Below are 14,678 nucleotides of genomic sequence, written 5' to 3'. Positions count from 1 at the left end.
TGTTCATTTGAAAGTGACCTTTTCTCTCTGGTTATTCTATCTTTGGGGTTTAGTAGTTTTACAGTAGTGTGTCTAAATGTGGATTTCTCTTTGTAATTGTTTGGTGTAACTTGTTACCTGTATCTGTTGAGTTGGCTTTTTCATCAATTCTGGAAAAACTCCCAGCATTATCTTTTCAAATATAGTTGTTCCATGCTGTCTTTTCTCCTCATAGTACTCCATTCTCATTTTGTCATCAATACCTTTTAACCTAGTTTTTATATTTTTCTCTTCCTCGTCCCTCTAGGCATTATTTTAGGTAATTTCTTCAGATAGGTCTTTGATGTCATTCAGTTCTCTCTTAAGCTCTGCCTAATTTTCAAGCCCATTTTTAAAGTATCTCTTTTTTGTTTATTTATTTATTTTTTCTGGACCTCAGATATCCTTAGTTGATGGCACACAATCATAATTAGTTCTTGTAAAGCCCTGTCATTCGTTTGTTGTCTTTTACTCCCATTTCCTATTCCTGGTCCCCATGCCAGGTAGCCAAACAGATGTGTTTAATAATGTATATTCTTTTGTGTGTATTTATTATTACAAATTTATTTAGTTTTATTATATTTTTAAAAAGTAACAAAGTTTGCAACGGATTGGAAGTGTAAGAAAAATACTTGCCATAGGCAGTTTGAGGAATGTTGCTGTACGGTGTTTCACCTTCCAGATTAGCTTAGCTGATTGCTTTCTTTTTATGTCATTTAACTTGTTCCTTATGCTTGAATTTCCTGTAAACAAGCAGTTAGTTTGATTACATTCTAATTCAATTTTTTTAGGCAGTAATATTTTTTAGGTGATACTGTTCTTCCACATTTATTGATGGTGAAATTGATTGTTGGGTTTGGATGTGTTGACTTGATCCCACCATTGTAAAATTCCCCATAAACCTTTTCCTCTAGCCTTTAAACATCCATTTATAGCCATTGCCTAGTCTATTTATTGCATTAGGGATTAACAAGAGATGAATTAAAAATTTTTAATATCCTTTTGCATTTATTCACTGGAATTCTTATCTAAAGAACTTTTCATCAGGAATTATTTTGTTATAAAGTATATTTTGTAAATAAAGGGCAGGATAAATTCTTTTTTTAGTGACAAAGCTTTATTGAAATATAACAGAGAAGGCTTAATCACATCATATACCATGCTCGTGAATTGGAAATTTCAATATTATTAAGGACAGTGTTCCCGAGATTGATATACATATATATTTTTTTAAATTAAATTAAATTTAAAGTTCCGGGATACATGTGCAGGACGTGCAGATTTGTTGCATAGGTAAACATGTGCTATGGTGGTTTTTTGCACCTGTCAACCCATCACCTAGATATTAAGCCCCACATGCATTAGCTATTTATCCTGACACTCTCCCTTCACCACCCCCCACCCCAAAAGGCCCCAGTGTGTCTGGTTCCCCTCCCTGTGTCCACGTGTTCTCATTGTTCAGCTCCCACTTACTTTAAGTGACAACATGAGGTGTTTGGTTTTCTGTTCTTGCATTAGTTTGCTGAGAATATTGGCTTCTAGCCTCATCTGTGTACCTGCAAAGGACATGATATTGTTCATATTTATGGCCGCATAGTATTCCATGGTGTTATATGCACCACATTTTCTTTATCCAGTCTATCATTGATGGGCATTTGGGTTGATTCCATGTCTTTGCTATTGAGAACATACACATGCATGAATCTTTATAGCAGAATGATTTATATTCCTTTGGGTGTATACCAGTAGTTGGAATTTGCTGTGACAAATGATCTGCCTGATTCTAGGTCTTTGAGGAATCGCTACACTGTCTTTGTGTTGAAGTGTTCCTGTTTCTCCACAGCCTCACCAGCATCTGTTGTTTCTTGACTTTTTAATGATTGCCCTTCTGACTGGCCTGAGATGGTATCTCATTGTGGTTTTAATTTGCATTTCTCTAATGATCAGTGATGTTAAGCCTTTTTATGTTCATTGGCCACATAAATGTCTTCTTTTGAAAAGTGCCTGTTCATGTCCTTGGGTAGGATAAATTCTTGATTTTTTTTCCTCAATTGATCAATTTTTAGAGTAATTGGTTAGTGCCCTGCTACCCCTCCAGTGAGTGGTATGTTTTGTTTTTGTTTTTAGTATTATCTTTTTTTTTTTTTCAAATCTATTTGATTTATGTTTAGTCCTTTGCAGTCTTCATTCATGTGATGCTCGCTTGTCCCATTTAAGCCGGTGCCCTTCAACTTGACTTTTGTCCTTTTGATATTATCCTATTACTTATTGACAGATTCCTGTGAGGTGTCTTAGGCTTATTTGGTGTAGTTTCTGTTCCAAACCAGAGGTTTACCTACTTTTTTCATCTTTTCATCAAACTAACTTTTAGTTTTCTTGTGCAACTCTCTTGTATGTTTGTTTTCTTTTGTTTAATTTTTGCTCTTAGTTTATTAGTTTTCAGTCTTCTTTTGTCAGGAGCAGTGTCTCATGCCTGTAATCCCAGCACTTTGGGAGGCTGAGACGGGCGGATGACTTGAGGTCATCGAGATAGCCTGAACAAAATGGTGAAACCCTACTCTTCTAAAAAAAAAAAACCCAAAGTTAACTGAGCCTGGTGGCTCACACCTATAGTCCCAGCTACTCTGGAGGCTGAGGCAGGAGAATCGCTTGAACCTGGGGGATGGAGGTTGCAGTAAGCCGAGATAGCACTACTGCATTCCAGCCTGGGTGACAGAGCGAGACTCCATCTCAAAAAAAAAAAAAAAAAAAAAAAAAAAGTTCAAGTCTCTAAGTATCTCTTAAAGTACCACTTTTACCGAATCCCAGAGTTTTTATATGCATGTTTTTATGTGTTTGTAGTTTCATATGTTGTATTTATAAGTAGTTTTAGCTTTCCATTTTGAATTCTTCTTTGACCCATGAGTTATTTAGGTAAGTGTTTAAAAATTTACAGTAGTTTATGTATGCAAATATTATGTTGTTAGAGTTGGTTTTCATGTCATTTTTACATATACAGGGGCAGTTTCCCCAACTAAATTGTATATTCCTTAAAGCAGCACTCTTAAATTTTATTTCTGTGTCAATTTCTTGACTGTTTTTCCTGGCATGGAATACATGGCATAATATTTATGTTACAGAATTAAATGAAATATTATTATACTTTTTATTTTTTAGGCATACAAGAATTAAATTCTGAATAAGTCTACAGGTAGGATGGACAGTTATTTTAAAGCAGCTGTCAGTGACTTGGACAAACTCCTTGATGATTTTGAACAGAACCCAGGTTTGTTGATTTTCCATTTTTGCCAGTAATGGGATTTTAAAATATCTGTAATTAAGTTATCTCAGGTATATAGTAATATTAGCAAAATTTTCTTTCAATTTTGGTCACATTGTTATCTTCTGCAAAAAGTTCATTTATTTCATAATAAGATGTTAGTTGATTCTTAGACTGAATGGGACCCATAGCCAGAAACAGAAGTAAGGAACCTAGAAGGTTTTTTTCTAGATGCAAATTAGCTATAAGAAAGTCCTCTCTCTTCTCTTCTCTTTTTGAGACAAAGTCTCACTCCATCACCCAGGCTAAAGTGCAGTGGCACAATCAGCCTCACTGCAGCCTCAACCTCCTGGGCTCAAGCATTCCTCCCACTTCAGCCTCCAAGTGGTAACACAGGTGCATGCCACCATGCTGGCTAATTTTTCAATTATTTGTAAAGACAGAACCTTCCTATGTTGCCCAGGCTCATCTTGAATTCCGGGCAATCCTCCTGCCTCCGCCTCCCAAAATGTTGGGATTATAGGCATGAGCCATGTGCTTGGCCCCAGAAAGACCTTTAAAACCAACATATGAACAAGCTAAAAGCAACCTAAGAGTTCTGCATAAATTGGTATTTCATTACAGCAAGAGATGGTATTTTATTTTATTATTATTTCTTTTTTGAGATGGAGTTTCACTGTTGTTGCCCAGGCTGGAGTGCAGTGGCGCCATCTCATCTCACTGCAACCTCTGCTTCCCAGGTTCAAGCAATTCTTCTGCCTCAGCCTCCCAAGGAGCTGGGATTACAGGCGCCTGCCACCATGCCTGGCTATTTTTTTGTTTGTTTGTTTTTGAGACGGAGTCTCGCTCTGTTGCCCAAGCTGGAGTGCAGTGGCGCGATCTTGGCTCACTGCAACTTCTGCCTCCCAGGTTCAAGCGATTCTCCTGCCTCAGCCTCCCAAGTAGCTGGGATTACAGGTGCCCACCACCGTGCCCAGCTAATTTTCGTATTTTAAGTAGAAACGGGGTTTCACCATATTGGCCAGGCTGGTCTCGAACTCCTTGTTATCCACCTGCCTCGGCCTCCCAAAGTGCTGGATTACAGACGTGAGCTACCGCGCCCAGCCTAATTGTTGTATTTTTGGTAGAGATGGGGTTTCACCATGTTGGCCAGGCTAGTCTTAAACTCTTGGCCTCAGGTGATCCGCCTGCCTCAGCCTCCCAAAGTGCTGGGCTTATAGGCATGAGCCACCGTGCCTGGCTGGTATTTTCTATAAAATGAAGACTAGGAAACTGGAAGACAGAACACAGAGGTTAGATTGTTTTTCAGCTCTTTGTTAGTCTAGTTTTTATAGTGCAACTAAGTTTCTTTTTTTTTCTGAGAGACAGGATCTTGCTCTTTCACCCTGGCCGGAGTGCAATGGTACAGTCATAAGCTCACTGCAGCCTTCAATTCCTGCGCTCAGGCAATCCTCTCACCTCAGCCTTCTGAGTAGCTGGGACCACAAGTGTGCGCCACCATGCCTGGCTAATTTAAAAATATGTATATTTTTTTAAAGATGGGGTCTCACTGTGTTGTAGGCTGGTCTTGAACTCCTGGTCTCAAGTTATCCTCCCACCATGGCTTCCCAAAGTGCTGGGATTACAGTTGTAAGCCACCATGCCTGGCCACAACTAAGTTATTTTGAGTGGAATTTTTTATCACTTATGGTATCTGCATTCAAAAGTGAAAACTAGAAAGTACTTTAAAATCAAATAAACATAGCTTCGGGTTCTTTCTCCTGCTGCCTTGTGAAGAAGGTGCTTCTCCTTTGCCTTCTGCCACGATTGTAAGTTTCCTGAGGCCTCCCTGGCCATGCAGAACTATTGGCTTATTTTATCTGGATGTGGCTATGGCCACCAACAGCTCCAGATTCACACTGCCCCCTGAGAAGTGTCCTTCTTCCTTTCTTCAAATTCGGAGTATCAGGAGAATGCCTGTAAGTGGCCCAGCTTGAAACAATCACATGCCCATCACTATGGCCATAGTGTGTGATGCTACTACAATTGGCAACCTCAATTAGAGCACCACAGGGGAGCGAGGGTAGGATCTAGGTGATAGAAAAATGAACAAGTAGAAAGCCAACTTGAGGGAAAGATCAAGATCAAATTATTAGAGCAACTATGCATGAGATCAAGATCTAAGAATGTTCATTTATTCAGTCAGTCATTTCTTGAACACTTAAGTTTCAGGAACTATTCTAAGCAATGGGGGTATAAGTCAGAAAAAAAGACAAGTTCCCTGCACTTGTGACACTTATTTTGTAGTTGAAACAGCCAACAATCATAAACAAGATAATTTCAGATAAAAATAAATGCTGTAAAGGAAATAAAAAAATAGTTTTGGAGGTTATTTCTGCTTTGCAAAAGGATAATCTGTGTTCTTTAAAAAAAGCTTATTTAGTTTAGAAGTCTTGGGAAACATAGTATGTTTAATAATTTTTATTTGATTTGAGTCTCCCGAATAACACTGTTTCTCTATTTCAGATGAACAAGATTATCTTCAAGATGTACAAAATGCATATGATTCTAACCACTGCTCAGTTTCTTCAGAGTTGGCTTCCTCACAGCCAACTTCGTTGCTCCCGAGAGACCAACAATGTATTAATAGTTGTGCTTCATCAGAAACAAGCTATGAAATAAATGAGAGTTCCCTCAATGAAAAATCACTCAAGGGACTTACTTCTATACAAAATGAAAAAAATGTAACAGGACTTGATCTTCTTTCTTCTGTGGATGGTGGCACTTCAGATGAAATCCAGCCTTTATATATGGGACGATGTAGTAAACCTATCTGTGATCTGATAAGTGACATGGGTAACTTAGTTCATGCAACTAATAGTGAAGAAGATATTAAAAAATTGTTGCCAGATGATTTTAAGTCTAATGCAGATTCCTTGATTGGATTGGATTTATCTTCAGTGTCAGATACTCCCTGTGTTTCTTCAACAGACCATGATAGTGATACTGTCAGAGAACCACAGAATGATACCAGTTCTGAATTACAAAATAGAGAAATCGGAGGAATAAAAGAATTGGGTATAAAAGTAGATACACTTTCAGATTCCTGTAATTACAGTGGAACAGAAAATTTAAAAGATAAAAAGATCTTTAATCACTTAGAACCAATTGTTGATTTTAACATGTCATCTGCTTTGACTCAGCAAAGTTCCAAAATGTTTGATGCCAAAGACAAGCTACAACACAAGAGCCAGCCATGTGAATTACTAAAAGATGATGGCTTAGTAAAAGAGGAAGTAGGTGTGGCAGTCATAACCGCTGCAGAATGTTTAAAAGAAGAGGGGAAGACAAGTGCTTTGACCTTCAGCCTTCCAAAAAATGAAGATTTATGCTTAAATGATTTAAATTCAAGAGATGAAAATTTCAAATTACCTGACTTTTCCTTTCAGGAAGATAAGACTGTTATATTTATAAAACAATCTGCACAAGAAGACTCAAGAAATTTAGACCTTAAGGATAATGATGTAATCCAAGATTCCTCTTCAGCTTTACATGTTTCAGGTGAAGATGTACAGTCCTCATTGTCCTGTCTTCCCGTATCTGGGTCTATGTGTGGATCATTAATTGAAAGTAAAGCACGGGGTGATTTTTTACCTCAGCATGAACATAAAGATAATATACAAGATGCTGTGACTATACATGAAGAAATACAGAACAGTGGTGTTCTAGGTGGGGAACCATTCAAGGAGACTGATCTTTTGAAACAGGAAAAATGTAAAAACATAGTCCTTCAGCCATTAATTGAAGGAATGGAAGACAGAAAGATAGATCCTGACCAGACGGTAATCGGAGTTGCGTCTTTGGATGGTGGTGACACCAATTCTACAGTTGTAGAATCTCAAGAGGGGCTTTCTGGCACTAATGTCCTAGAGTCTTCCGATTGTTGTGAGGGTTTTATTAATACTTTTTCAAGCAATGATATGGATGGACAAGACTTAGATTACTTTAATATTGATGAAGGCACAAAAAGTGGCACACTAATTAGTGATGCTGAACTTGATGCATTTCTGACAGAACAGTATCTTCAGACCACTAACATAAAGTCTTTTGAAGAAAATGTAAATGACTCTAAATTGCAAATGAATCATATAGATATGAAAGACTTAGATGATGGAAACATCAATAATATATATTTCAATGCAGAAGCAGGAGCTATTGGGGAAAGTCATGGTATTAATGTAATTTGTGAAACAGTTGATAAACAAAATGCAATAGAAAATGACCTTTCTTTAGGAGAAAAAAGCACAATTCCAATTGAACAAGGGTTACTTACCAGTAAGTCTGAGATTACAAATGAATTATCAGTCTCTGATACTAATAGTCAATCTGTTGGAGGGGCCAGACCTAAGCAATTGTTTGGCCTTCCATCAAGAACAAGGAGTTCAAAAGACCTGAATAAGCCAGATGTTCCAAATACAATAGAAAGTGAACCTAGCATAGCAGACACCGTTGTTCCAGTCACTTGCGCTGTGGATTCTACAGCTGATCCTCAGGTTAGCTTCAACTCTAACTACATTGATATAGAAAGTAATTCTGAAGGTGGATCTAGTTCTGTAACTGCAAATGAAGATTCTCTACCTGAAAACACTTGCAAAGAAGGCTTGGTTTTGGGCCAGAAGCAGCCTACTTGGGTTCCTGATTCAGAAGCTCCAAACTGTATGAACTGCCAAGTCAAATTTACTTTTACAAAACGACGACACCATTGCCGAGCATGTGGGAAAGTAAGTTATAAAAATCTTTAAATCTTTTGTTCTTTTGAGACATTTTAAACAAATATAATGTGATAGAAAAGGCTGATTAACAGATAATTACAAGATTGAGTTAGTTTAAAATCAGTGTTTTTCATCTACCAGTCAGGGAAATAAATAAAGCAGTGTTATTTTGCAGATTGGTTGTTGGTTGAATAAATGTTACATTGTCAGGGGCATTAATTACATGCTGGGAAATAAGAAACAATTATTTAATTACTAATTTTTGTGACATTTAAGAATATTTGTTCTTATCTCTGTAATATTGACACGTTAAATATTCCAGATTTGGTCAGATTCCCCTTTGTCCTCAAACATTTAATTTCAAGACCAATCTACAGCTAGTGTTGTGATCAGTGCCCAGGGAAACACTCCAGAGCAAATTGGCTTCCACAGGGTTCAGAATACTGAAGCTGACCTTGAGTTGTGACTGGTAATAGCCAAGATAAAAAGACTGTCTATAAATTCTAAGGCTTGCCTATAGAAATCCTATTACATTTTTATTCAGATTTTTCAGTAATATGTTGGTTTCAGATCCATCCTATTTTTTTAACAATAATATTTTACTTTAAAAAGTTTTAAATGAAGAATTATTTAAATGAAGAATTTAATATTGTAAACTTATTCATTAAAGATAGTTTTTGTTTCCTTTCCAATGAACATAATTGATTTAGAGGAATTCTCCTTATCAGAACTATGGTATCAAATTGCAGAAACTTCATTTAAGTTACAAAAAAAAAGAATTCCACCTATGATTATGGTGATTAGGAAATGATTTATATAATAAGGAAAAAGAATTTTGGTTAATTAGGTTTAGGACCTCTCCACACTGCCTCTAGTAGGTGTAAGTATTATTTTATTTATTTATTTTTTATTATTATACTTTAAGTTCTAGGGTACATGTGCACAACGTGCTGGTTTGTTATGTATGTATACATGTGCCATGTTGGTGTGCTGCTGCACCCGTTAACTCGTCATTTACATTAGGTATATCTCCTAATGCTATCCCTCCCCCCACCCAACGACAGGCCCCAGTGTGTGATGTTCCCCTTCTTGTGTCCACGTGTTTTCATTGTTCAGTTCCCACCTATGAGTAAGAACATGTGGTGTTTGGTTTTCAATCCTTGCGATAGTTTCCTGAGAATGATGGTTTCCAGCTTCATCCGTGTCCCTACAAGGGACATGAACTCATCCTTTTTTACGGCTGCATAGTATTCCATGGTGTATATGTGCCACATTTTCTTAATCCAGTCTATCATTGATGGGCATTTGGGTTGGTTCCAAGGCTTTGCTATTGTGAATAGTGCCACAGTAAACATACGTGTGCATGTGTCTTTATAGCAGCATGATTTATAACCCTTTGGGTGTATACCCAGTAACGGATGGCTGGGTCAAATGGTATTTCTAGTTCTAGATGGTGTAAGTATTCTTGAAACAAAAATAAATTTGGTATTTTATTCTTTATAGGTATTTTGTGGTGTCTGTTGTAGTAGGAAGAGTAAACTGCAATATCTAGAAAAGGAAGCAAGAGTATGTGTAGTCTGCTATGAAACTATTAGTAAAGGTGAGTATTAACTTGATGTATTTTCTTCCAGTAATTGAATATATGTTAAAATTAATTGGATTGTGACAAAGATAAACTTCTTTATTTTCTTAAGGCAAGGACCTAGTGTTGAATTATCTGGCTTAGGTGGGACATCCCAAGGCTTGGTTTCTCTTCTTTTTGTTCCACTCTCACAATTAATACTACCAGTCTGGAAAGGAAGCATTCAGTTTCTGGAGTGGCAGTTCATTAACTTTTAACAGGTACCAAGTCCCTAAATGCTGCATTTCATCTGCCTATTTGTTTTTGTCATCATCGTCATGTTCATCATCTTAATCTAAATAAACACTTGTAGATACCTACCAATAAGTAGTACTCAATATTATTTATTAATAGCATAGGGCAAGATAATAGTTCAAACCCTTTAGAGAATAACAACCTAAAATGATAGTACAAGATAAGGTGGTAATATTTATGATTTTATAAATTCATAGGACTGCCACACTATTTGCACATTTTTGTCTCATATCTTTTTTTGCTTTCTCAACTTTAGAATTTTGCATATGTACACTTCCCATTATTTCTTTGGCTCTCTAATTAGCTACAATTATTAGCTGTAGTCCTGGTGGTCTTTGAGTTCTCACAGGTTGTGTGTGTGTGTGTGTGTGTGGATGTGTGTGTGTGTGTTGTGTTTTTTTCCCCAAGTCCATGTTTATTCTTTTGAGTACCACTTGGCATTTTCAAAGATTCGTTGATAGTTTAATTCCTGGCAAATATTACTTGGGCCTTTTTTGACCAGACCTGTGCACTACCTCAGGCACTGCTTCCTGTTAGCCAGGGGGAATGAATACCTGATAATAATTTGTTTTTCTCTTTTGAATGAAGATAACTTTTTTCAGCAATTCTTCAAAAAGCTCTGATGTGAGTCTGTTAGCCCGAGGTAAGCTGCTTTTCTCCCTGCTGTTGACCTCTGCTCTGGAAGATTACAAAGTGTAAATCTTTTTATGTTTCCATGTTACCACCATTGTTTATGAAGAGGTCAGTTTAAGTGCTTATAGTTGTTTTGTTTTTTCTTATGCTGTTTCAGTAGCCTAGAAGATGACTGCTGGTGCTGTTAGCCAAGGCAATCTGCTAGAATTCAGAAATTTTAGAGCAAGCTCCCACATAATTATCTCCCCCATTAAAAAGAAATTAAACATCCATGAGGATTTGAAACGTTATTTATGTTGACAGGTCAGATTTTTGAGTGAGCATTCAGACATATTTTGACTCTAAGGGTCCCGGAGGGGAGAAGATATGATCATTAAAGAAATTCAGTAGAATACTGAAATCAAGCTTTGGTTTATCGAAGAAAATACTGTGGAATTAGTTTATTTAGTTATCTGTTTAAGTTTATTCTATTTTGATATAGCATATAGTTTCATTTACGGTGCTATTTATTATTATATGCCACAGGAAAGCATAAATAAAAGTTAATATCAGCTTTAGGGTTGAAAATAATAGAAGTGATCATTTAAAATAATGATATCAAATGAGAAGAGAAAGATGGTTCATGGGTTGTGAGACACACTACATGAAAGATTGGAAGAAAAAGATAATTTGAATAGAGATAGTAGATAATGAGAAAGCTGTCCTGAGATTATGTGAGTTTCAAGGAAGCGCACATGTGAATGTCAATAAGTAGATTTGAGGCAAGTTAGAAATTACTTTGAAATTGAGAGTAAGATGTTTGGACTTCACTTGGTTAATGGAAGCCATTTTATGAGTGCCATCATTCAGTGGCACTTGAGGAAGATTGTTTTAGCAGTGGCAACATTTATAGCAGATCAGTTTGGAGAAATGCTGAAGGGAGAGCTATCAATGTACCTTGTTTTTTGGATGAAGAATCACTCGGCAGTATTCAGGCAGTATTCTGCATTCTGAAGCTCAAGCTGAGAGCAAAATAGAAGCTATATTCTCATGAAATTTATGAATGTATGTAGAGATGGATAGTAAACAGAAAGATACCAGATGGTGATACTACCTTCAATTAAAAAATTTAAAAAGTGTAAGAGTGATAGATAGTTAACAGATTAGTGGCAAAAGGAATTTTTTTTTTTTTTTGAGATGGAGTCTCACTCTGTCACTCAGGTTGGAGTATAATTATGCGAACTTAGCTCTTTGCAGCCTCCATCTCCCAGGTTCAAGCAGTCCTCCCACCTCAGCCTCCCTAGTAGTTGGGACCACAGGCACACACTACCACGCCCAGCTGATTTTTTGTATTTATGATAGAGATGGGGTTTCACCGTGTTGCCCAGGCTGGTCTCAAAGCAATCCTGAGCTTAAGTGATCTCCCCACTTTGGCCTTCCAAAGTATTGGGATTACAAGCGTGAGCCACTGTGCCTGGCCTTAGGTAGTATTTTTTATAATGTGGTTAGAGTAAGGCTTTATGGTAATATGACATGTGAGCAGAGTCTTGAAGGAGGTGAGATAATAAAGCTGTGTGAGTATGAGAAGAACATTCTAGGCCAAGGGAATAATAGGAGCAAAGATTCTAAGCTGTAGGAGTACTTACTTGAAGAACAAGGAGATCTGGGTGGCTGGACCATAGCGAATGAGTGAGATTGTAGTGAGAGATGAGGTCAAACATGTAACTGGGAAAGTGGAGGAGGTAGGGATGAATTATGTTGGGTCTTGTGAGCCATTGTAACAACTTAAATTTTCACTTTAGTTAGCCATTAAAAGATTTTAAACAGGGGAATAATGAGATATGATTTATGTCTAAAAGAATCTCTCTAAACTATGTTGGAAATAGACTCTAGGGGTACAAGGACGAAAACAGAGATAGTCACGTTAAATAAGGGTTATTCTCTGTAGATATCAAATATACACCTTAGATATAATATTGAAATAACTTATTGGTAGCTTATCAAAGTGGCATGCTGCCAACTCAGACAGTATCTTTGCCAAGTGCTACTTCTTTTTCTTGATTAGCCATTTCTTTCTTTCTCCTTACAACTTGAAAAATAGAATATTTATTGAAATTTACTTTGAAGTAAATTACAAAAACATCTGAGATTTTAACACTATTGTTTTCCCCTTTATAGCTCAGGCATTTGAAAGGATGATGAGTCCAACTGGTTCTAATCTTAAATCTAATCATTCCGATGAATGTACTATTGTCCAGCCTCCTCAGGAAAACCAGACGTCCAGTATACCTTCACCAACAACTTTGCCAGTCTCAGCACTTAAACAACCAAATGTTGAAGGTAATAGAAGAAAATGCTGTGTCTAAGATTAAAGATAAATTATCAAAATAGAAATTCTCTAATGTAGCCAGAAATTCTCTAATGTAGTCAGGAAAGAGAAACCAGATTAGATATCAAGAGGGATTTAATACAGGGAATTGGTTACACATGCAGGCTGGAAGACTGGAAGGGCAAAAAGGCTGTGCTCAAGTGCCTCAGCAATTAGTAACTGCAGGAAGCAACCACCACAACTGGAGTTTGGGGCTACAAAAGGGGAGAGGCTGGAGCTCAGTGTAGGAGCACCAGGAGGTGTTTGGATCACAGATGTGGGAGTCAGAAGCCATGGTCACAGCACCATCAAGAGGCCTCCTAGAGTTGGTGCTCAGATGACTAAAGTAGAGCTCCAGATTTGATGTTAGGAGTACTGAAAATCATGAGTCTAGCAGCTGTATCTAGCGGTGTTGCTGCTGCAAAGATCCTGGCAGGATCCAGAAACAAAGAATTCCTTCTCATTTCTTCCCACCTTATGGTCTCCCACCAGTGCCTGCTATTGGAAAAAGCTGACCAAAGCCAGTAACGAGAGTCTGGGAATTGCACTTTCCAGACTTCCAACCTGGCATCCAAGAGCCCAGTTTAGAGGGTGAGCTTAGGTTTGAGAGGCAATACGTAAATAATTGTTCTATCTCCTTTTCCTTAAAAACCTATTTGTAGTTGTGTATTTTACCACAGTAATAATGTTTTTTAAATCTGTTTTTAAATCATTGAGTTATCTGCTCCTTTTTACAACCCGTCATCAATTAGCATCTTGAGTAAGGCACATGTATGTCTTTAAATATGAATTATTAGTCTCTTACATGCTGGAAAAAAACCATAAATGTCAGATAAAGGCAAATTTGGATCCTTGTATTTTTGTGGACTTCAGTTTATTACTCAGTAACTGTTTTCCATTTATTATAATGAAATAAGGAGACTCAGCATTGTATGATTGTATATTATAGCCTAAAGATGAATAATTTGTGTTTGAAAATATGTGCATATTCTTGTATTGATAACCCAAATGATTAAATTATAAAAAGTTGCAAATACAAAAAAGATATGTTATTTAATATGTCTAGCTACATTGCAAAAAATATATATATATAATTCCAATTTTTTCAGAGTTATCTTTATTATGTTCTGGAAAGTAGACATTGAACCTTTTTTTTAAAAAAATATTGTTCTAAAATCATCTGGCAGAGATTTTCATAACCTTCCTCTATGGATGCTTTGTAAGAAAAGAGAAAAATGTTTATGCTGATGTCTAGTTATTTCCTTCAAATTTGGAAGGAAATAATAAGTATTAATAAAATTCAGTATCTGCATTATAAGAACAAAAAATGTTATACTTCTCTTGTTAAATAAAAGTAAGAAATGTCGTGTGATATTAAGACATTTCAAGTGATCCTGTTACCTTTTTTGAGGTTTTAAATTTCTTTTTTTCTTTATATATATATATATGAGGAATATATAGATAAGCTATATATATATATATGCTTCAGTCTACTCCACTTTTCATCACTGTACATTAGTCCCTAAATTTTATTCAGTCTCCACTCTGTACTCACAAAAACTTAGTCTCAATAATATAGGCTTTAAATCTTCCTTCCCCATTGTCTTTAAGGTGTAACCTTTCCTGTCTACTCCTCTTCAGAGTGATTCCCAGAGCCACCTCTGGTCTAATATGCTCTGAAGTTATACAGATCTCCTGTCCCTTCCTTTTCATAGTCTATGATTGCCAAGGCCATTCCTGGTCTAATATGCTCCCTTTGTATGAATTAGATAGAAACAGACTCCACTCAGGGTA

At 36.7% G+C, this 14,678-nt stretch overlaps 1 protein-coding gene across 5 annotated transcripts in view; it reads left to right on the top strand.

Moving 5' to 3' along the window:
• The window catches only part of ZFYVE16 (zinc finger FYVE-type containing 16), a 64,386-nt gene that overhangs the window by 16,422 nt on the left and 33,286 nt on the right, over positions 1-14,678 (top strand). For 4 of the 5 annotated variants that reach the window (XR_005234607.2, XR_012092735.1, XM_007976688.3 and 1 more), the window contains 4 exons: positions 3,175-3,283; positions 5,783-8,037; positions 9,532-9,628; positions 12,695-12,856. Coding sequence is in view for 3 of the 5 variants with exons in the window: in XM_007976688.3 (XP_007974879.1) it covers positions 3,214-3,283; positions 5,783-8,037; positions 9,532-9,628; positions 12,695-12,856 (2,584 nt within the window). In the remaining 2 variants the exon portion in view is untranslated. The remainder of the gene's footprint in view (positions 1-3,174; positions 3,284-5,782; positions 8,038-9,531; positions 9,629-12,694; positions 12,857-14,678) is intronic. The other variant, XM_073014654.1, reaches the window with a different exon arrangement.

The sequence above is a fragment of the Chlorocebus sabaeus genome, chromosome 4 (assembly GCF_047675955.1).
Source record: "Chlorocebus sabaeus isolate Y175 chromosome 4, mChlSab1.0.hap1, whole genome shotgun sequence".
Taxonomy (NCBI): domain Eukaryota; kingdom Metazoa; phylum Chordata; class Mammalia; order Primates; family Cercopithecidae; genus Chlorocebus; species Chlorocebus sabaeus.
This window is presented reverse-complemented; position numbering and strand designations above follow the sequence as displayed.